This window comes from Amborella trichopoda, chromosome 11 (genome assembly GCF_054954075.1).
Source record: "Amborella trichopoda isolate Santa Cruz 75 chromosome 11, AtrichopodaSantaCruz75HAP2 v2.0, whole genome shotgun sequence".
NCBI classification, from domain to species: domain Eukaryota; kingdom Viridiplantae; phylum Streptophyta; class Magnoliopsida; order Amborellales; family Amborellaceae; genus Amborella; species Amborella trichopoda.
The window spans coordinates 13,742,120-13,765,881 of NC_142346.1; the positions used below are offsets into that span (position 1 = coordinate 13,742,120).

The following is a 23,762-nucleotide window of genomic DNA, read 5'->3' on the forward strand; positions in this document are numbered from 1 at the left end:
ATTCATGATGAGCAGTTTGCATTTCATGTGATAGTGACCCTTGCCATGAATATATATGCAAGGTAAAAAGTATTTCTCAAAAGGTTCTAAATGGACGCATCAGAAGGGAAAAATACATCCACTTTCCAAAGGTGGAATTTAATACACTCCTTGCTATAAGTTTAAACTATAAAGCATGAATTGCTCCAAGGAGTTCTACAAGCTAGTACAATAGATCAATTCTGTATGTTGATCAAAACTGAAGATCTAATAAGATATACTGCCAAAACTGAAACCTTTATAAGAATGGGCTTTAGACACAATTAAAGTTGAACAACTAAATATATCCATTTTTCATAACATTGCTGCATACATAAAGATATAAAATCTTAAGGCTTTATGACACAATTGCATAATGAAGTATAGCCAACAAGTAGTCTGATACTTAAAGAATACTCGGAAAACTGAGTGTTTTTTGAATCAAAATGACTCCACAAATTCAAATCATTCGTAAAAAATGTCTCCCTAAAATTTAAAGAATACTTGGAATACAATTTTTTTTTTATTGAATATGTATATATATATTCTCATATTCATTACATCATCACAAAAAACATATTTTTATAAATATATATATTATGTAATATTAAAAACAATCATCACAAAAAAAATATCAATTTTATTTTTCATTCAATGAACCCAAAAATCCCTAAAATCCCCAAAATCGACCTCCAAATTTTTGTTTTTGTTCTAAAATTCTTTCATTTATTTTATGCAATCAATAAGCGCACACAAATATTGTTTATATATATTCTCATATTCATCACAATATATATATATATATATATATATATATATATATATATATATATATATATATATATATATATATATATATATATATATATATATATATATATATATATATATATATTATAATATAACATTAAAAACAATCCTCACAAAAAAAATATCAATTTTATTTTTCATTCAATAAATCCTAAAATCTCGAAAATTCCGAAAATCCCTAAAGTCCCCAAAATTGACCTCCAAATTTTTGTTTTTGTTCTAAAATTCGTTCATTTATTTTATACAATCAATAATCTCACACAAATATTGTGTATATATATTCTCATATTCATCACAAAAAACATATTTTTATAAATATATATATATATATATATATATATATATATATATATATATTATAACATTCAAAACAAAAAAAACCCTAAATTCCTAAAATCGAGCTCCAAATTTTTTTTTGTTGTTGTTAAAAAATCGTTCTTTTATTTATTGCAATAAATAATACTAGTCAAATATTGTCTAAAAAATCCCAAAAAAGCTGCAAAATTAATAAAAAAAATTTAAAAAATTGGGTTCGGGCTTACCTTATTTGCTTCAATCTCAAAATCGAGCCCCTAATCTCTTCATTTTAATGAAATCAGGACTCTTGAAATATATGTATCTCTGTGATCATTAAAATCCCCAACTTTTATAAAAAAAAACTGAACACCAGGCCAAAATCAAATGAATGGCGGATTTTTCATAAAAAACTGAAGAACATCAAAAAACCCACCAAAAATTTGCCAAAATCGATATAATCTTGGAGTTTTTTGATTCAATATTGATGGATTTATAGAAGATTTGAAGGTATAGTACAATAATTGAGCCACAAAAAACAAAAAAACGACAAGAAAAAGCATAAAAAAGCTGCAAAAAATGGCGGATCACGGGTTCTGCCCAAATAACGGGTATTGTTAAAAATAGCAGCTGTTATTTTTTGTGGTGCCATTATTTTGATATATCGCCTGATATAATGCCAAACTGGACCGGTTTTGTCAAAAAGTCACCGGTTCGAGGCCAAACCGGCCAGTTTTTTAGCCGTTTTTTTTCAGGACGATGTGTTTTTTTACTAGTACACGAAAACCGGACCAAACCGGTGCCACCCCACCGGTAGCGAGCTAACGGTCGGTTTTTCGAACACTGTTAAAAATATAATAAATTATTAACACCTTAAATAGAAGTGTAATCATTAATTTGTATTTATATGACATGTGATGGAACTACAATTTCTTTTTTTTTTCTAGTGTTTTGTTTCTATTTTCCTAAATATTCCAAAATAATATTTATTCAAATAAATAATCTATATGCTAATATAAGTAGAAAAAATTCAATTAGGATAAGAGTATAATTGAAATGTAAAAATAGAAATTTTTAAAAAATAATTACTCAAAAATACAAATTATATGGGTTAATAATATAATTAAAATTTCTATGTAATTATAGAGATTAATATTTATATATGTTAATAATATATTTGCCAAGTAAAAATACAAATTATTATTGGAAATGCTTGTTAGGCGCAACGGCTTTTGCACTAGGCTAGCCGTTGCTTATTGCAATAAAAAAAATGAAAAAAATTAACCCATAATACAAGAGTTTCTTGAAGTTTTCCTTCACATGCTTGGTATTTATATATCACTTACTTTTGCTCGAGATAAAGCTGAGTATGTTTATATAATATTCTATGTGCAATATTAGTTTTGTGTGCTAAGTATGCTTAAGGGCATTTGTCATTTGATATATATGTTAATCAAGACATAGGAATTAACATAAATGTAATTCCTGGTAATAACTGACATATTGTTTAATAAGAATTATGTAATATGTGACACATTATAAATCTTATATTTAAGGATAAAAATATTATAAATTATTAATACCTTAAATAGAAGTGTAATCATAATTCTGTTTATATGACATGTGATGGAAACTATAAATTGTTTTTTGGTGCTTTATGTTTCTATTTTCTAAATTTTCCAAAATAATATTTACTTATATAAATAATATATTTACTAATATAAGTTGAAAAAATTCAAGTATTATAAAATATAATTAGGAATATAAAAATAAAAAAGTAAACAATAATTACCCAAAAATAGGAATTATATAGGTTAATAATATACTTAAATTTTCTATGTAATTTTAGGATTAATATTTACATAAATTAATTATATATTTACTAAGTAAAAATGAAAATTATTATTTAAAATGTAAAATAAAAACAGAAAAATGAAAAATAATTATCCCAAAATATAAATTACATAAATAAATAATATAATTGAATTTATAGTATATTACCAAAAAGAATTAGTTTATAAAAGTTATAATTTAACACTATTATTCCTCACAGCTTTGCTTTCATGCTTTTTTTATGATGGCAAATCACATAAGTTTTATTTGGGTCGGCAAAGCAGTGCTCTTATTTAAAGAGTGATTTAATTATGTGGGCAGTCAAATGTGAGTTTTTTAAAATTGTTATTTCTCTAATTGCTTCTAATAAATTTTTTATTATTTGTATGATTATTAAATTCTCTTTTTACATTTAATAATTTTAATTATTATTATGATTATTAACATCTCTTTTTATATTTAATAATTTTTATTATTATTATGATTATTAAATTATCTATTTATATTTAATAATTTTAAGTATTTAATAATAATGAATATTTAATATTATGTACTTTGTTGGCCAACTCAAGCTTTATTTTCTAACATTACATAACCAAAATCTAAACATAAAATCTTGATTGGAGTGTTGGAAATAGAGAAGTACCTCCAAATACCCCTAATAACCAAAATCTAAACATAAAATCTTGATTGGAGTGTTGGAAATAGAGAAGTACCTCCAAATACCCCTAACAACCAAAGTCTAAAGATATAACCTTGACTGGAGTGTTGAAAAGGAGAAGTGGCTCCAAATAGCCCTCCAGGCTTGAGGGGAATCTAGAGAGACAGAGAGAGGGAGAGGGAATTTCGTAAGAATATAATGGTTAGCATTATTTACAAGCGTCTAATTTCGGGGTTTAAATGCCCGAAAGAATGAATATTCTTTACAACAACTGAAGAGAGAGAGTCTCTCTTCTAAATCTGGGGGTCCCCTGTCCCAACCTTGAGGAACTGACCCTAAAGTTCTCTCTCTCTCTCTCTCTCTCTCTCTACGTCCTGCCAAATCAGCGGCCTTGCTAAATTAAGCGCCGATGCGCGTTCCTTTCTGATGCGATTGGGGTGTTTCTACGATTGCCTGAACGGAAACCCTAATTCACGAACGCAAACCCTAATTGGCAGTTGTAGATGTAATGGGATGTCGCCTGCAAATTGTAACGTCTTTGCTGGTTGATCAGGTAATGCAGATTCTTCTGGGGAATTGTCTTCTTGTTTTTTTTCTGCTTCTTTTTTGGGTTTTTGGTGACCTGGTCGGATTTGGGTTCGGCTGTCACGGAGAAGGCTAGAAATGGAGTTAATTAGGGGTTCAGAGTGCTTTATGAGTGTAAAATTGGTATCTTTTGTATACTGTGCAATTCAACAGATGATTGTTGAATGATCATTGGAATAAAAGATTGTGAATTTTGGGTGTGAATGGACTTTTTCTGGACAAATGAGGAGAGTGATCTCAATATATCCTGGTTAAAAGCTGGAATTTAGCTTGTTAGGGTTTTAGCGCTATTGTTTTTGTCGTATCTAATGATTTTCTTATATTTTTTTGGGTCACAAGTTTTATTTTTTCAGTTATTTAGTTTTTTATGTGATGCTTCATTTCTCTTCTTTTATTTGTGCTTTTATCAGCATGCAATTTTAGTGAATTAAAGTAAAATGAGGTTCTTGTTAAGAACACTATTATCTACTGAGTTTTTCCTTTCCAATTTTAGTTGAATTAGTATATCGTGTTATTCAATTATCTTATAGTGTTTGTATGACGGCTGAGAAGTTAGATAACTCAAGAGCATTGTTCCAAAACGCGGCTCTCGCTTGGGCACCCGCCTGAAGGGCATTTTTGGGTTGTTTTATATCGCCTAGGCTGGACACTAGGTGCCTAGCGCCCAGCCCTGGGCAGCCCTCAGGGTCTGGGTCTAGGGGTGGCAATGGGTCGGTCCCGGTGGACCCGGACTCAGACTCAAATATTATTCGGGTCCAGGTTTTGGACCCGGACCCGACTGCAAAAGTTGGACCCATACCCATATCTGTCGGGTCCCGGGTCTATCCTATCGGGTCCCAGGCCTAGTCGGGTCCATTGCCACCCTCACTATGAGTTTCTTTAATTTTTTGGCCCTTTTTTTACCATCATATTACCCATATTATTGCAACAAGATCACAAATCACCTGCCATTAGATTTCAAGCGATCTGATTTGTCGTTTAATACTTAAAGATGACTACGAGTTCTTATAGTATACGATCCTTAATTCACCCAAACGAATAGGACTTGAAGTATTTCATCTCCAACAGTTTACGGGTTCGGGTCGGGTCCATCAGGACCCGGAATAGTGTCCGGATGCAAGTTTTGGTCCAAATGTTGGACCCATACCCAGACCCGTGTTGGGTATACCCGGCAGGTCCTGGGTCGGGCTTGGGTCCATTACCACCCCTACTTGCATCCTGCCCAAGGGCGAAAATGCCCATTGTTGAGGGGCATTTTTGGGTTGTTTTATAAAAACAAGGTGGGAAAAAGTGCCCAAAGGTGGGGTTTAGGGAGCCCATTTTAGAGAGATATAAACCTCAAAAAACCAGATTTTTGTGATTTCCAACCTTTTCAAACCTAAACCCCATTAAAAGGTGAGGTATGGGACTGTAGAGTGCATGGAGTTTGGATTATGGTATGGACTATGGATGTGGTGTAATGCCTAATGGTTTGAAGTTTAAACTTCAAAGTTTGATTTTTTAGTTTGAAATGCGTGGAATTATGGACTAAAATGTTTCTCAATATGTATTTTTTAATTTTTTACACTTTTTAGAACAACTTTTTATTCTATTGGGCTGCCTGAGTTCTGGGTCCCTTGCTTAGGCCACCCCCCCTCAGCGCTGGGCGGTCTGAACCCCCTTGCCACCTAGGCGCCGCCCAATGTTTTTTAGAACATTGCTCAAGAGTGAAACCCAGAACGAGCTGAAGCAACTCGGCTAAATTAGTGTAATAGGAAGTTATAGTGATATAGTGATACTTTTTGAGATAAAGATAGAAGTCACAAGCTAAAAAATTTTGTGGTGAACTTTCTCTTTACTATTTTCAAAATTTGTAGTTACTTTTTGTATACCCTTCAGTTGAACTGATAGTTATTTACATACAAAAAAAATAAAAAATAAAAAGCAAAAGTGTTTGTATCAAGTTTTGAGTTTCTTCCTGTACTTGAAATATCTAAAAATTTGATCTCAAATAGGTATCAAAATATTTTTTTTGAATACAAGCTCAATTGTTTACCAAGCTATTGTTAGTCATCTAGAAGCTCGAATAGGTTTTAGTTTTATTTGATTATGGTTGGTCATCCCATAATGCACAGGTACTAATCCTTGTTTTTTTTTTTGGTGATGATAGTTGACATTTGTTGACGAATAAATATGTGGAGTACACATACTCTTTCAGGTTTTAGAGAATATTGGTTTCACACTATTAAAACTTTGTCACATTTGCTTCTAAATGTCATCATCATCATCATCATAGTCTTTTTCCCAATTAATTGGGGTTCGCTATGCGAATCTTGGTCCGCCATTTTGCTCTATTAATTTAAGGGCCATACCTTTAGTGAGGCCATGAGCCCCATATCTTTTCTCAGTACTTCCAACCATGTCCGTTTGGGCCAACCCTTGCCGATTTGTTTTTAAATGTATTTAATGTATTATGGTTGGGGCTCTAGTTGCATGTCGCCCTTGCTTTACTTTCTCTCCCCCCCCCCTCGCTCTCTCTGTCCTCTTTTCATTTAGCATTTCCATGTTTCATTTGTACAAAGTGCCTTTTTAGGTTTGGCTCCAAGAAACACAACCCAAGTTCTTTATGTTATGACGCTAGAACATGGAGCTCTCATCATTTGAATTCCTATCTTATGGGGGTTCCTCATCATATTTGTAACCTTCATGAATTTCCATTAAATGGCAGATTTTTTTTATTTTTTTGGGTCGTGCATTAAGTGTCCTGGTAGGCTAGTGCGCTATGTCATTTTTCTATCTTTATTATACTTACCAGGATTGACAATGTTGAACATACATATAAATGTACAAATATTTGTTGAATGAAATTGATTGAAGGTTCCAAATTCTATTGGGTTTCTATTTGATATATTGGTTTCTTTGGTTTACAGGTAGGTCATTTACACTTGCCATTCAAGCGCTACACGCTATTGGCCTCAAGTTTGGATTTTGGTCATGTAGTAGTTTATGGGTTCTCTTTGGGTTACCTTCCTTAGGGTTTAGATTTTCTGATCCTTGAGATAATTGAAAGATGGCTTCTAATGCAAGGTTTGATGTGGCTTCAAGTAGTCCAGAGGGGTCTACTTTCACTGCAAACTACCAAAATGGGCAGCGAGGGGCCTTCTCCGTTCCTGTAGACAGATCAGGTAGTTTTCATGAGAGTATTGAGGGTAGGGTAATGAATAGTGGATCAAACGTGACAAGGGGTGGCATGCTGCCTCATTCAGAGATGCCCCCCCCTTTGTCACAATGTCTTCCATTGGAGCCATTATCAATGGGCGAGCAGAAATTCTCACGACAAGGAGAATTGAAGAGAGTTTTAAGTGTTTCTCTTGGCATCACATCAGAGGATTCTTCATTTGGGGCTGCTCATAACAAGCCCATGTCTGCGGCAGCTATTGAGGAATTGAAGCGTTTTAAATCTTGCATCCTTGAGAACACTTCTAAAGCAAGGTACTTGCCTTTTCTCTTTCTAAGAAATTGATGAATTTGACATATTTCCTACTGCAAGAAATAATTCATTGTTTTTAATATTTTGAGACACACACACACACACACACATGGAAGCACTCACACATCGCACGTGCATGCGCATACACACATATATAGAGAAATTTACTGGGAAATCTTGTTTTATTTTCAAGTCCCACTTTTTGAGAGCATAAATTGTAGCTTAATTTTATTGCTTTTTCTGTACATCAGATTACTCAAATTTGGTATCCCGATACTTCTCACCATCACACACATATAAAAAATATTTAAAAATAGTTAAAATAATAAATGACCAACATACCTCTAGAATATTCAAGGGTATTTTAGTAATTTTAGTTATATTAAATTATATGGTGATAAAAATGCCAAATTTGTGCTTAATCCTATATGTAGATTACAAATTTTTTTTTTGTTGTGCTTAATCCTATATGTAGATTAAACAATAAGATTCAAATACACTTTATGCTCTCAAAAAGGGGACTGGAGTGTAAAATGATTAATAATAGATGGGATTATTTTTATATGTTGAAAATAAAATAGGATTTTTCTGTATACGCACACACACACTCTCATCTTAGCATCCAAATCAAAAAAAGTTTTTGATATGCACCCTAGAAGTGCCACACCAATGGTGAAAAGAGACCGTCTTGTTATGGGCAGTCAGTCCAAGGTCTTAGAGAACTCAAATTCATTTTTTTTTTAATTGTTAATCTGGTGACGGTGACACAATAAAAAAAAATTTACGTTCAAATGAATCGCCCCAAGGCCTTCATCTAGCACCATTTTAGAACACCTAAAATGTACAGCCCATAATCACTGCTTTATCTTTCTAATAATAATTAAAAAAAAAAACGTTTCCTAGGCTTTTTCTTCAAAGTTTTTCATGATCTTGTTCATTGGATGTAAGAGAGCATGTGCAAAATTTGGGTCCAAACAATTGTCTCCAAGGCCCTAAAAAATGGTGGGGTCTGCCAGTCCGAATATATATATTTTTTTCCAAAATATAGATTTTGTGTGTTAGAGAGGGAGGGAGGGAGGCAGATACATTTATGTTCATATGTGTCCTAGAGTATATATGTGGTTCATTCAGGACAATAGCCACAATTTTAATTAAAAAATAGTAATGACTAATTTTTAAATGTTTGTAGTGTGTTTGGGGGAACTTCTAGAGTTTTGGGGCCTTACGTATGATGCTGACGGTCAATGCTTGGCATTTTGGGATGCATAATTGCATTCCCTATATAATGCGAAGCATGCAAATAAGTGGTGTTTTGGATTCTACTGAAAGTGGTCGTCACCCTTCTTTTCAATTGTGTGGCACCCAATCTGGGGTCGCTGCTAACCCATTATGCCCAATAGCCAATACATATCTTTAAAAAAGCCTTAATTAAATCATGATTTTCTTGGCCAAATATAAATGTATGTATAGCTTGTTCTAGTAACTCTGAATTTAAAGCAATGGGGCACCCCTAGAAGGCTAAATGTGTCCACTTGTGAAATATCTAAACATTGTCATGTTTACAAAATGGGCAACCCTAGAAGGAGAAATGTTTCCACTTGTGAATATCTTAACACTGTCATGTTTACAAAATGACCATAATGTCCTCTTACCAATGGAATGAATATTATGATATTAATTCAGTAGATATTTTTTAATGTTGATAGTTATTTTTAGATACTCATTTGTAGCTGAAGATAATTAAATCTTTTGACCAGGGAAAAAGCAAAATTTTTTGGGAACTGTCTGTCTAAATTGGACAAATATCAGCACACTATCTTCTCTAGGAAGCGGCTACGAAATGAAAATTCATTGAATGAAAGGTCATGCACATTACTACCCGGGGATCGATCAGTTTCTAGTGCAAATTTGATGAAGATGGGAACACAGGGTCATCAAACTCCGAGCAACTCAGAACTTACTTCTCCAAGATCGGAAGATCGGAGTAAAAATGTTCTAAATAAGCGTGTTCGGACATCAATGGTGGATGTACGGGTTTGTATTTATTTACTTTTGTAGAGGATCACGGATTCAGTTATTATTCTCTACCTCTGTTTGATATGTACGTTGGAGCAATCTACCAGTTTCCACTTTAAAGTGTGTTTTATCCCTGTATTTTGTAGTGTGTTCATCCACATCTGAAGTGCTCTTCTAACATTCATCTCCCTGAATTTTTTTTTTTTTTTACTTTATGTAATGGTTTTTGTCTCTCATCTCTTCTTTGTATTTCCTAGCCACACACTAAAATATCTTCGACCTCTTTCATTTTCTTATACTCATTTTCTATTTTACAATGGATATCTAAGATATGGGATGCTAAGTCGGTATTAGTTTATTGAAATGAAGAGTATAATGTGTAGTTCCCTTTTGCAAAGTCGTTTGGATTCTGCTTTACATTTGCTGGTTAAATTTTAAGTCCTGGTTCAATATCTTGGAAACCTAATCATATTTCGTTGATTTGCTCCAGACAGAAGGGCGTGGTGCTGGTTTGTCTAGGCCAGCTGGGTCCACAGATAGGGAAAAGGATGCCCTGAGGTCTGCAAATGTTAGTGGTTCAGAGCATTCTGAGGAAAAAGCTCGGGTACTGCTGACTGGTGGGGAAAGTTGGGATAAAAAAATGAAAAGGAGGCGCTCTGCCATCAAACCAGAAGTTTCTACTGCTGCAGTAGTGAATAGGTCCCTGGAGGCTGATCGTGAACTCAAGAAGGGTTTGCAGCAGAGACTGAATAATGAGACACGGTCAAGACTGAGTGATGTCCATGGCTTTAGGTGAAAAATTGCATGCATTTTTTCTCCTATTTATCTCATGTTGCAGCTGTCATTTTGTGACATCAAGCTCTTGAACTATGCTTGCTATCATTGCCTTGTATTTCTTTTTGTAAAGGTCCTCTGCTTTCTTCACCATTAAAACCATGATCCTTCCATTGTATGATAATTTCCTTGTAATCGCGTTCAACAATGTGTTGATGTATTTCTTTTGAACCTAAGCGACTCTCGCAGATCTGGATCTTCCAATGGAATTGTTGGCACCAACAAGTTGGATGGGACTGCACAAACGAGTGTTATGAGTGTTCGTGCCGCACCCAAGAATGACCTGGACAATTCAAACCTCTCTAATGAGAGAAGGGACCGAATGGCTGGGGCAGATAAAGAAAGAGTTATTGTCAAGGCGGCAAATAAGTATGTATTTTCACTTGCCTTTTAATGATGTAGATTGGCAATTTATCAATGCAAACCATCATGTTATGCATTCAGTCCCAGAATATGAGTTATATTATCTATAAATTGGGTTGCGATAATATCGTCACCTTAGGGTGTAGCTTCCAAGGCAATTTTTGTTTTGTTGAAAATTGTCTTACTTTATATGATGGGAAAGTATTCTGTAATCCTCTGCACAATGGAACAAACATTGTTCATTGGGTTATTACTTTCCATTGAAATGTACTGTGATTTAGAGTGGACCCGCCAGAATAGGAGATGTCTCCAATGATGGGCTCCATTACCGGTCCATTACTTTGGTGGATGGGATGACCCATTGGAATGAATGTACCAAGTTATTGTATATTTCCACTTATGTGGTTCATATCATGGAGTATTTTGAGCCTCTCTTTTATATCTCTGTCTTTGTTCCTTCCTTTCCAGGGCGAACATTAGGGACGACAGCTCGGCAGGTAGCCCTACTCCAGTGACCAAAGGAAAGGGTTCTAGAGCGCCACGTTCTAATGCCGGCGCCTTAAATAGTTCTTCCCCTAATTTTCCTCGTGCATCTGGAGCTCTCGAAGGTTGGGAGCAACCTTCGTCCACAAGTAAGGTCCAAGCCATTAGTGCGGCCAACAATCGCAAGCGCCCGATGCCTGCAAGGTCACCTTCACCTGTAACTCAGTGGGCTCGTCAAAGGCCACAAAAGATGTCTCGTATTGCTCGAAGATCAAATTTGGTCCCTCCTGTTTCAATCCGAGATGATTCTCAGATATCGTCTGAGGGGTTTGCAGCTTCTGATGTGGGAACCACAAGAGTGGCTTCTATGGAAGCTACTGGACCAGGAGTTGGGAGACGTGCGTCGAACAGTGCCCAACAAGCTAAATTAAAGTTTGACGTCATCTCTTCCCCTGCTGGAATATCAGAAAGCGAGGAATCGGGGGCTGCTGAAAATAAGCTGAGGAAGAAGAATGGTGAGATGGAGGACAAAGCTCTCAATAAGGTATCAACCATTGCATTGTCTTCAAAGAAGAATAAGATTCTTTCGAAAGAAGATTCTGGGGATGGTGTGAGGAGACTAGGAAGGAGTGGAAGAGGTGTGGCTCCTTCGAGAACAGGCCCATCTTTAATGAGGGAAAAGTTTGAAAACACAGTTTCAATGAATCAGCTGAAGAGTACACGGCCTGGTTCTGATAGGATTGAAAGGTGTGAACCATTTCTTCACCTTGCTTTCTAGTTTAGCTTCACTAGCATTTTGATGTTACTGAATAACTCCTTTCATGATAAGTGAAATATTGTCTTTGTTTGTTTCAGTAAGACAGGATCTGGACGCCCGCCTTCTAAGAAATACTCGGACCGTAAGGCATTTACTCGTCCAAAGGATGTTCTTAATAGTGGTTCCTCGGAATTTGCAGGTAGTCTCCATATGCTATAGAGAGAGAGTTGTGCCAGTTTTTCTTAGGTCCATTGGACAATGAAAAATCATAGTCCTTTGAGATTATTTGACTCTTCATTGAAATGATGGATGGATGAAGAGAGAGTGGGCCTGTATTGTTATCACTCACTCTGCACCATTATTCATTGGACATGTAACCCCTGTGCATGTCGTGCTTCTATAGCCCAGTGGGCCATAGTATATTTTTTCTTTTCTTATTACCATTTTCCATAGAAAGTCCTGTATAATGTTTGGGTATATGGGGCCATCAACTCGTTTTCTGTTCTATTTGCTCAGGTGAATCAGACGATGATCATGAAGAACTGTTAGCAGCTGCTGATTCAGCCATCAATGCCGGTTGTATGTGGAACACGATATTTCTTTCGGAAATACATGACACATGATGTGTATGCTATACAGTACCATTTGTACACACATTCCTGATGGATATTAAGGCAATAGACTGGTGTATCTCCACTGTCCATCTTGATAACAAATGGTTGATGGCCTACATGTGCATTGTGTAGCATACACATCATGTTTGTTTTTTATTTTCTCTTATTGTGCCATTTTTCCATCTTTCTTATGAATCTCTTTCCTTGTGATGATAACCCCATAACAGTTTTAGTTGCTTCTGCAGATCGTGCTTGTTCAAGCCCATTTTGGAAGCAAATGGAGCCAATATTTGCTTTTGTCACTGCAGATGACTTGGCATACTTGAAGTATCAGGCAATGATTTCTATATGCTTATATATGAATATCTTCATTTTTGAGCAATGAAAAGGTAGCCCTTTGACAAGTTTCTGATGAATTTATTGGGAATTATGAGAGCAGATAAAGCTTGTGGACGAGTTTGATGGAAGCGTTTGTAACCCCTTGGTCCCTGATCAGATTGGAAAGGTAGGAACTTTTAACTTCTTTTTATGGTTATGGCAAACGTCTGGATTAGTTCATTATTAATTGTTCACTTGTATCACCTTACATCGTCTATTCTGTAGTCTGTACAATGATCGTCCCTTTCTGTGAATTTTATTCTCTTCTAAACTGCTATGATGTTTTATTCTCTTCTAAACTGCTATGATGAAGTCTTACTCTTTGCTCTAAGTGTAATAGACGGCAAAGGGGAAACGTATTAGTATTCAGTAGTTCATGAAAAACCATATACCGCTGGTGGTCATGACTGTTGACTGAGTGGGACCAACCATTCGGATCATGTCATGTTGTGGTTGGGTCCCACTCTAGATCGACAGTTTCAAATGGATGGTGATGACTAATGAATTAAAGTTCTACCATTGATTGTATTATGGTATACTTTCTCAAGTGATAGTGTGGTTGTTGTTGACTGAGACTTTTGTCCTTAATGATAGGATGCAAATGGATGCACTGTAAACCCATCATCTCCAGCTCTTTCTTCAGGAGATAAACAAGTGGTTCTACATAATGAAGTTTGTCCTAATGAATCTGGTAGAACTGGGAGTTCTGTGGACGAGTCACTGGATTTTGAGGCCTTGCCTAAGAAACTTGGAAGGGACCGATGGCTGGAGAAGATGATTCCACTTTCACAGAGACTCATTGCTGCTCTGATTCATGAAGATGACTTGGAAGAGTATAACCCCCCTTGTCGACAAGATGATGAGCCTTTTCAGTACACCAGTGATGATTCTCCTTGTGGTACAGGTAGCCATATTGAAAGTGAATCCAAAGATGCCGACAAAATGGAATCTGAGATTGAGTCAGAAGCAGACCTTAAAAATCAGAGACCTCACTCATTGGATAGCTTTTCTTGTGATGGGAGTACTGCTTCTAATTGTTTTAGAAGCCCCAATTTCCGGAGTCACCTTAATAATGGTGATTCATTGCAGGACGATGATATTGTGGTCCATTCAGAGATTGGGATTGTTACTGAAAATCATTTGGATGATTTGCAATGTATTCAAACAGTGATTTCTGGCACCAGTTCAAATGAGTCTCAATACCAGCAGTTGTGTTTGAATAGTAGAATCTTGTTGGAGCTTCAGAGTATTGGTTTATTCCCAGAATCTGTGGTAGGTGTTATACTGTTGGGGTTTTTCACCCCCCTAATCGACCGCTATACCCTTAGTTTAGTCTGTCAAAATGTTTTTCCACACTGATGGTCTGGTATTTGGGGTAGTCTGTAATCTCTTGACAAGATTTATTTTGATGGTAGCAATTTGTGGTTTCTCATGCACTTCTTTCTTAATGGTTTTTTGCTTTCATTTCATATCAGCCTGATCTGGCACAAGGAGAAGATGAAATTGACAAAGATATCTTTGAACGTAAAGAGGAGATTTACCAACAGGTTCCGTTTTCTTGTTCGGTATTTGCTTCATTTATCTAGCTGTTTATGATTGCAGTGTGGCATAATCTTCATTCAGACGACTTGATCGTTAAGTAGTGGAGATTGTCCCCTGTTCCTCCTTTTTTATGTCTGGTGTAGGCATAGATCAGTAAATATTACATCTTAGAAAAATGTGATTAGTAGTTTGGCTATACGATTACATAAAAGGCATAGGATTTTTTAGCTAGTAAATTGTGGTGCTTGTCAATATGTAGAACCCCGTTGGTTCTATGTGATATTATTATATTTGTGCCCTCGACATTATATTTTCTAGTAGTTATTTGTTGATTTCTTCAGGAAAGTTTCATAAGTTTATGATTTTGGTGTAATAGGTGAGGAAAAAGAAAAACCAGTTGTGCAAATTAGAGAGAACTGTCTTGAAAAGGAGAGAAGTGGAAGAAAGGTAACCACTTTTTCTTGAAGACACTACTTGATTTGGAAATTCTTGAATTAAAACTCAATTTGGTTTGATTTGTAGGGACCGTGAGCGGCTTGCTATGGACAAACTTGTTGAGATGGCCTACTGCAAGCATATGGTGATCTTTTCCTGCTCTCTATTTTATAGCAATTAGAATATCAGTTGTTTCTGAAATCTAGTATGAGCCATTACATAGTTTCGCAAAAATTACATTTGCGAACTGCATTTTGATTGTTCATATTCATCATTAGGCATCGCATCTCGTAAATCGTTAATGAGTGGTTCAAACATATGCGGGAGGTTGATCAATGATCCTTGTTTGTTCTTCTGCATTTCGTTCTTCAGTGTCTTACCGATGTTCATTTTCTTGGTCTATTGTTAAAAATTATAGTCTTTTGAATGAGATGGACATCTTTAGTTTTCTGATTTATCCTTATGAGATGAAATTTTTTTTGAACTATAATGGGAGGTCCTCATTTTGGCAGGGTTGTCGAGCAAATGCTTCGGGTAACAAGAGTGGGGCCAGTAAGATTGCTAAACATGCTGCCTTAGCTTTTGCTAAAAGGACACTTGCCAGGTGCCGAAAATATGAAGATACCGGTAGGAGCTGCTTTAGTGAACCTGCATTCAGAGATGGTATTCTCTTCCCCCCTTTACTCGGCAATGACGCAACTTATCTTGGAGATGGGAACCCGGCAAATCTTGACACTGAGGCATTAGGTGTGGTTCTTCAAATGCTTATTCAAATGCCTCTCTTTACTAGGTTTTATGGTCTTGACTGGCTTTCTATAACTTAATAGTATCAATTGTATTGTTCGCTTTTTCTTAATTTGGTTCTCATCTTGCTACTTGGAATGATGGCTATGCTTAATGCATTTTAGCTGTGGAACAACCTGCCAATTCTATGCAATTTATTGGTGTCTATCTGCAGCCGCAGGTCTTATGCCTTCAGGTCATGTTACACGTCTAGTAGAACCTCGTGATAACATAGAAAAGGATTCACCTGATTCATTTCAAGCCCTTGTTACATCATCTGGAGAACCATTTGCAAAAGATGAGCCATGGTCAAATAGAGGGAAAAGGAGGGAAGTGTTTCTTGATGATGTTGGTTGTGCCAGTACCCCGAGGGCAACGCCTAGTCTTTGCGACTCTCTCATGGGCGGAGCAAAAGGGAAGAGGAGCGAGAGAGATAGAGATCACAAGGACATATCAACAAGAAGTGGGACTGCTAAAAGTGGTCGCCCATCTTTAGGTAGTGTCAGGGGTGAAAGGAAGACAAAGACCAAGCCGAGGCAGAAGACAGCCCAATTATCAGCCTCTGTTAATGGGCTTCTTGGCAAGATTCAAGAGGACCCAAAAGGTACTTCGCCTGCTCTTCCCCAATCGAGTGAAAAGGATGGCAACAAAGCCAAAGGACTAGTTGCTTCTTCACGCCTTGGTAATCACGCTTCGAATTTGCCACATGACACTGAGGGAGCTATTGACTTAACGCACTTGCAACTTCCAGGGATGGAAGAACTAGGTGTAGCTGATGATTTGGGTGCTCAAGGTCAAGATCTAAGCTCTTGGTTTAACTTTGATGATGAGGGTTTGCAAGATCATGACTTTATGGGTTTAGAAATTCCCATGGATGACCTCTCAGAGCTGAATATGATTATGTGAGGAATACTGATGTACATTCTTGTGCAGTACTCTAGGGTCCAGATAATGCATATTTAACATTGTTATCAGGATATGACCAACTACTGAAGCTAGCAACAGCTGGTCAGAGCTCATTAATATGACACTTGATTCTTTTATAGGCTTCTGCAATGAATATGTAGAGTGACAAAATATGTTTGATGCAATCTTGAGGATTTTTACTACTGGAACGGATCTCATCATTGCTCATGAAGGAAACTTTCTCCCATGAACTAGTATCTTGGGCCTTGTATCTTTTCCAAGCACTGTTCCTCATTGTACAGTGCAGAGTGTATAATATCTAAAATAACCTTGAGGTTTTAAATTTTGTTGTCATGATTGGTATGTATCAATTTTCAGATATGGAAATACATGCATGGGGTGTTTGCTGTTGTGGCCTTGTGTTGATGTGCTCTAGTGATGCTTTGTCATGCTCTCATAAAAATCATAAAATAAAGTGGTCATTCTCTCTCTAGATTTCTATATGCTTGATGGTTTCTATAGTCCCTGTCTCTTTTGGATGGTTTACTCAAGTTTCTATCTTGAATATAAAAGAATTTCATTGCATTCTTAATAGTCACCTGCTGTAGCTTTCATGGTGCTGATTCTTTTGACCACATTACTACTATCTCGTTTTGCAGGGGTTTTAATTGGGCGGGCATTGTCATGGGCCCCTAACATGTTTTTGAAAAGGAAAAATTAAGCATTTATGGTCGTGGGTCCTAACATTACTATTGCTTAGTCATTATTGCAATACTATTATCTTGTGTTCTAAGCAATGTCTCGTTTTCTTAATGCTTCTCGTATTGTTTTGTTCCTCCTGCAGCTTTTTTGGTAATTTTTTCTATTTTTATTGATATTGGAAGCAAACGTTTTTGCTATATGCCCTGAGTGTTTGATTCATGGTAAAACTTCTAAAAATGTTATAGGATTATAACTCAAACCTCCAATAGGTGTTCATCAACATCATCAGAGCCTTTTACCAACTATTTGGGGTCAGCTACAAAAATCTTGGTCCACCATTCTGCTCTTTCAAGGGCCATACCCTCAGTGAGGGCATAAGTCGCCACATCTTTATTCACTACTACCAACCATGCCCTTTTGGGCCTACCTCATGCCTTTTTTGAACTTTTCACTTGAACCAACTCTCACCTCCTAATAGGTTATGATAGGACTAAACAGTGTTTCAGAAAATGCTAGGTGGTGCCTAGGCGGCCGGGGGGGTTTTGGCCGCCCACCGCCTAAGCGGGCGTCCAGAACCTGGGCGGCCCAGGAATGCCTGTCTCTCATCTTTTTTCATTTTTACAGGACTCATAAATTTTTTTATCTCCTTTTTAATTGCATCAGAAGCTTTTTTACATGGGGGTAACATCCCCTTTGATACTGGCAAGATGTTTCTTGAACCGGTTTATACCCTATTTTGATCCTTTTCACAAAACTTATATGTTATGCCATTTTTATTCAAAAGATTCGGGTTGTAGCCATATTTCCAACCCGGATCACCACTTCTATTAGATCCCGAAGAAGACATCTCAAACTGATGCAAGCAATAAAAAAAAAATCACTATCTTTGATTGCCCGATCTTCAAACTTCCACCTTTAAGATGTTTTTGAAGACTCAAAATCTTTTTAAAAAAACTCTCGAACAGATTTATAAAACATCCAAAACTAAATCTAATATCACTGGGTGTGATACTTAGATCAATTTTTCGTAATTTTGAGAAACCCTTTGATCCTATGGAAATCACCAAAAACTAGTTTTTTTGGGTTTTTCTCTCTCTGAAATAGACTCTATTGGGATTTAGGTTTCAAATGAACCTAAACCCCTCGATTTTGCCCCTTTTATATTTAAAAAAAGAGCAAAAACTGCCCTCAACAAGGGGCATTTCCGCAAGCGGGCGCCCAGGGACAACCCACCTAATTTGGCCACTTAGGCTTGGGCACATCGCCTATGCGCTGTATGGTCCGCTTTTTAAAACAATGTGACTGAACATAGAAATAATTTGATTATGGCTGCAAGCTTTGTCTTTTAGTTCTTTTGTATCTCAGGTTTTTGATTCGTGGTGAAGATTGTAAATTTTATAGGCAATGACATGATGCTGTTGCTTTTAAGAGAATTATGGGCATTCTGGAAGTCCTCACAGGCCTTTAATTGCTTTTTCGCATAAAATTATTTAGTGAATTTTGCCAGTTTGCTCCCATATGCCAATGAGATATTCTATGTTTTTATGGGTTTTATTGTAAACAATCCCCAGTTTGTTTCACTCTGGAATTATTTGTAAATTTCATGGTAAATAATATGATAAGGAATTAAACTGCCTGAATGATAGAAAAAGAGCCCTTATGTGGGCCAGAGTATTTTGAGTTTAATTTTTTTTTTGATAAAGTTAACATTGTTAAATTTTTCTTTTTTTTTTGGAAGCTTTGAGTTTAAATTTTCCTTTTTTGCTTAATTGGACCAAAGACTGTTTTGCCGCGTAGCTCCCCCGCCCCTTCACCCCTTCCCTGCAGAAAGGGTCATAACCACCAAGGAAAATTTGGTATAAGTATGTCAAATGGAGCACTTCTATGTTTTTTAGGCAACGTTTCTGTACTAGGGAAATTCATAATGGGTAGTTTGAATTATTTGATCTCTCTTTGAACCTCTAACAATCTTCATGCTGTTAGTGCTTATTGTCTAGTTGTCTCGCGCGTCCTCATAAGGACTAAACTGAACAGGCTGGTTGGAGTTGGACTGATATAGACCAGAATCAGCTTGTTTTCTGTACTCGCCAAATTGGTGTAAATGGTTGAAGTAGGTGCCTGAGGTCCCTAGATAGTATTCAGTGTCTTGATCAATGTAGCGTTTTTCGAGTTCTGCAATCCTGAGAGTGTTGCTAATGTTGTTTTCTCGAAAGTACAATTCGTTCATCAAACAAAATATGAACTCTAAGTTGTACTCAAAGACTTTAAATAAACAGAGACAAGGTGGCTGCTAATGTAAATAATGCCTTTGTTTTGTGCATATATAAGCCCATGTACATTTTACCCGGTAAACAACACATCCAATAACAGAATATTGTGAAGGGCACTTTGGTGACCAGTGTACTATTATAGATCACCCAATGTACACATGCTGCAACTAGTACCTCTTGAAATAAATGCTTACATACATATAGTGCAAGAGCATTTTACAAATGAAGAGAAAAGAACATTTAGTGATTTAAGAGATGCTTCTCTTTGGAATTATTAAGTGTTACATTCTTAACTAAATCTGCGGCCTATAAAGAATGCAATTATGTTATCCACCTGCATATAGTTGATTCTAGATGTTCAACTTTTTCTCTTAAATTAGTTATTTTCTTATTTATTTATTTATTTATTTTTGTGTTTCTTGTCCTATTTTCTTTTATGAATACAACATCTTACTGGTATGAATAAGCATTCATAAAAAGCTCTATGTATGCTTCTACTTCAAATGATTAGCTGGCAGATCTGAAAACTAGTTTGTGATTTTCATGGTTGTCATATGTAGCTGGTAGTATTGAAAATTGGATTGTGATTTGCATGGTTGTCATATGTACATATTCCAATATTGGATGCTTAGATGATTGCATGTTTTGCATTCTATTGCAGAGATATTATTCTATTGTTATTTTTTTTCTTTCCAAGCTGTGATGTATCTCCTTTCTCCTTGTATGCAAAAAGTATTTGCTTAGGATATAGTGCTATGTTATTGCTTCAGTTCCTTCAACTTTCCATCTAGTGTTTTTGAACTTTTGATACCTGATTTTCCTATTCTCCCTCCAGTTTTCATTCTTATGGTCTTTGACCTACACATAATGTTTGTCTTTATGATATCGACCACCCTTTGGTTTCCTTCTCCTTTGTGATCTGACTAGATAGAACAATCATGAAAATGCAGTTTTCCTGCTGTGAGAGAAAAAAATTTATATGATCAGGCGATGATTTTGTGCTTAATGCAATTATTTTTCTAAGAATACAAAAATCCATGCCCATGTCCGCAATCTTTGTTACCAACTATATGTTTGCATATCATATATTCAAGATGGTTGGTCCTATGATCTATTTTGTGCTTGGTTATGTCAGAAAGGTTATGCATGACATTTCTCATTGAATGTTCCACTTGAGTTATAACCACATTTCTCATTCTAGAGATCACGTGGATAGTTGATGAGTTGATCTAGGTTACATTCTTGCATCTTCATTTATGAAGTTATGGGAATGAAGAACGAAAATGTAGCTCTGCAAATTTAGAAAAATTCCTGATTACTATTGAAAAATTTGTAGTAAACTAGTAATGAACAAAATTTGTACAAGAAGATTTGGAAACTGTCTCTTTGTGTGATTAAAGTTTTGGTAAATAATCGAATTGACATGGAAATGAAGAAGGAAAATGTAGCTGCAAATTTAGAAAAATTACTGATTACTATTGAAAAATTTGTGGTAATGAAAAAATTTGTACAAAAAGATTTGGAAACTCTCTTTGTGTGATCAAAGTTTTGGTAAATAATTGAATTGACATGGAAAGTTCAACTGTCTTGATCCATTGCATGTTTTGTAATTAAACTTCCTAGTTGTTATGTTCAAACATAGTGCAGGGTTGGATAGAAAATTGACATCTACAAATGGTTAGATATATCAATGATATTCGGCATAAAATATAAAAGTTTCGCAAATGAACAGCTCATGTTCTGGAATCTGGATTGCTTTGGAATTTTGGCTGCTCGTGCAACATTTGAAAATCAGAGTTGCTCATTTGTAATATTATGGTTTAATGCTTGATTATTGGCAACATGAATTTTCTAAATAATTTGTTTCACAACAATTGGTGATATCACTATGAGCATGGAACTTAAGTTTTGATGCTTCGCATCTTTCTCAGAGTTGCTCATTTGTAATATTATGGTTTAATGCTTGGTCGTTGGCAACATCAATTTTCTAAATAATTTGTTTCACAATGATTGTTGATATCACTATGCACATGGAACTTAAGTTTCGATGTTTTGCATCTTTCGTGTTTTTAAGTCTTGCAGGGATTTCTTTTGTTTTGTCTGAGGAAATTGATTGCCTTCACAAGGGTATTTGCTTTATCTTTTCCTTTTGCTGATTTTGAATTAGAATTACACTTGAACTTAATGAGAAAAGGGATTCTACCCTGATTCCTGGAAATATTATTTGGTAGTTGCGTTATAAGAGTTTTGATTTCTTGTGAATGTATAATGAAACCGAGGAAATAGTAGATTGGAGACACTGACCGAAGGAAACCCTCTGACTGATTGCAAGTAAGTGGATTTTTTTCTCTTTTCTGAGCATTCAATTGACTGTGTTTAGCATGTGTAAAAGAAGCAAGTATTAAAGATGGCCCTTTTCAGTCAGGAGCAAAGGGCTAGCACGACTAATGATTCAAAGAATCCCCAAGCACAAATGTTCACCTATTTCAGGTAACAAGTTTTTTGATATAAGTACATCTTTGTGAAATTTATATTTCTCATTTAGGGCCACTTTGGATGTCAGATAAAAGGAATTTGTTATTTGTAAAAATTGCAAGTTTTCAAATACCAATTGAAAAAAATACAAAGCCTTTTTTTTATTCTTATAAAGTCATTTGGATGTTAAAAGTCTTTTTTCTCTCTGTGATTCTCGCACTTACTGCAATCTGTTGTGTAGTTTGTAGCATCAACAAAGGGAGAGCAGGGTGGTAGAGAGAGCGAGGATTAAGGGGGTTTTGGGGAGAGAGAGAGAGAGAGAGAGAGAGAGAGAGAGAGAGAGAGAGAGAGAGAGAGAGAGAGTTGGGTTGTTGGGTCACAGTGTGAGAGAGAGAGAGAGAGAGAGAGTTGGGTTGTTGGGTCACAGTGTGGGTTTGCACGGGGTGAGAGAAGGCCAGACTTAAAAAATTCAGAATTGTTTTTGGCGGAAATGTTTGCCTTGACACGGCAGTGTTCTTTCTTTCAAAATCTAAAAATCTAGCAATATCTTGCAGTTGTCCAAATGGTTCAAAGTCCGTTTCACAAGATTTTTGGATTGCAATCCAAAAATATTCCAATTTTGGGTGCATCCAAACGGGCACTAAACGATCTTATCAGTAAATTGTGTATCTCATTTGCATCATACTAGGCTATAGAATATCCTTTTTCAGGATTTTACTTCTATTCTACTTAAGTTTTTTTGGATTAAGTTCATTTTACTTCTGTTGCAATTTTTATTTTATATACTTGTGAATTCAAAAGGACACTTTTCTTTTGTGTTGGTCAGCCGTAGGATTGGGATCTGGGTATGTGGTGTGCAATAACAACCTAACCATCAACCCTAAAACGACAGTAATGCTTGAAAAATATTGTTTAACTTAATTCAAAATATCGTATTGGTTAATAATAAACTTGTGAACTTATGACAGACCAATAAATCCTGTCTCTGTTGCTTGCAACTGGAGTTCTTTCATCAAATGATGCATATGGGCTGCCCGGTGGCCCGATTGAGCCTGGTCAGTAAGAGATTCTAAAAGAGACTACTGTATGCATTAGGAGGGGAGATAGGAAGATGGAGGGTATTGGGCGTACAAAGAGATGTGGCACTAGTGGGCCTGTTGCTTGGTTCACTTTATCTGGCTTAGATGTGGACTGAGAATGGAGGTTGAGACATGAATGATGGCGCCCGGCTGGGGGTTGGCCCTGAGATGGAGGTTTTGGTGGTAGTATATAAGAGAGAGAGAGAGAGAGAGAGAGAGAGAGAGAGAGAGAGAGAGACTCTTTAGAATTCAAATGGAGTTCTTTGATGGCTTTAATGAGTGGAAGACCATGGTGATTGGCTGGATTGCCAACCTTGATGCCAAGTTCTCTCTCTCAAGTGACGACTGATGCAGTACCACACCATGCTCAGCTTTAGAAGCAGTTGTTTCCACAAGAAATGTCTACCCCCTTTTAGGGCCTTTTTTTTTAAGTTTGATATCTTTTCAGAGTTTAG

The 23,762-nt window shown here is 36.0% G+C and overlaps 1 protein-coding gene and 1 long non-coding RNA gene across 13 annotated transcripts; both read left to right on the top strand.

Annotated features, from left to right (window-relative positions):
• The first annotated feature begins 3,736 nt into the window (after positions 1–3,736).
• LOC18444914 (uncharacterized) lies at positions 3,737–17,192 on the top strand. Of its 12 annotated transcripts, none has more exons than XM_088851654.1 (16): positions 3,737–4,169; positions 7,111–7,672; positions 9,428–9,698; positions 10,177–10,478; positions 10,710–10,889; positions 11,352–12,113; positions 12,222–12,322; positions 12,640–12,702; positions 12,983–13,071; positions 13,177–13,242; positions 13,710–14,387; positions 14,591–14,662; positions 15,034–15,104; positions 15,180–15,237; positions 15,605–15,839; positions 16,051–17,192. In XM_088851654.1, the coding sequence occupies exons 2-16, from the start codon at positions 7,251–7,253 to the stop codon at positions 16,779–16,781; spliced, it is 4,101 nt and encodes a 1,366-aa protein (XP_088707780.1). In that variant the 5' UTR covers positions 3,737–4,169; positions 7,111–7,250; the 3' UTR covers positions 16,782–17,192. The 12 variants fall into 12 exon arrangements, with proteins under 12 accessions (XP_088707780.1, XP_088707781.1, XP_020529612.1 ...); XM_088851655.1 differs by having other exon boundaries at positions 12,640–12,699; XM_020673953.2 differs by having other exon boundaries at positions 3,756–4,169; positions 10,698–10,889.
• A 4,767-nt stretch (positions 17,193–21,959) lies between these two features.
• Positions 21,960–23,439, top strand: LOC110008167 (uncharacterized). The gene is made up of 3 exons (XR_002282777.2): positions 21,960–22,084; positions 22,175–22,243; positions 23,197–23,439. It is a non-coding gene; the product is annotated as an uncharacterized LOC110008167 (long non-coding RNA).
• The last annotated feature ends 323 nt before the right edge of the window (positions 23,440–23,762 follow it).

Bases quoted from the DNA above. Each gene is read 5' to 3' on its own strand.
- LOC18444914 (XM_011629003.3), top strand. From the start codon at position 7,251: ATGGCTTCTAATGCAAGGTTTGATGTGGCTTCAAGTAGTCCAGAGGGG. The intron at 9,705-10,176 runs GTTTGTATTTAT...GATTTGCTCCAG, and splicing joins CATCAATGGTGGATGTACGG to ACAGAAGGGCGTGGTGCTGG. The intron at 13,072-13,176 runs GCAATGATTTCT...TTATGAGAGCAG, and splicing joins TGGCATACTTGAAGTATCAG to ATAAAGCTTGTGGACGAGTT.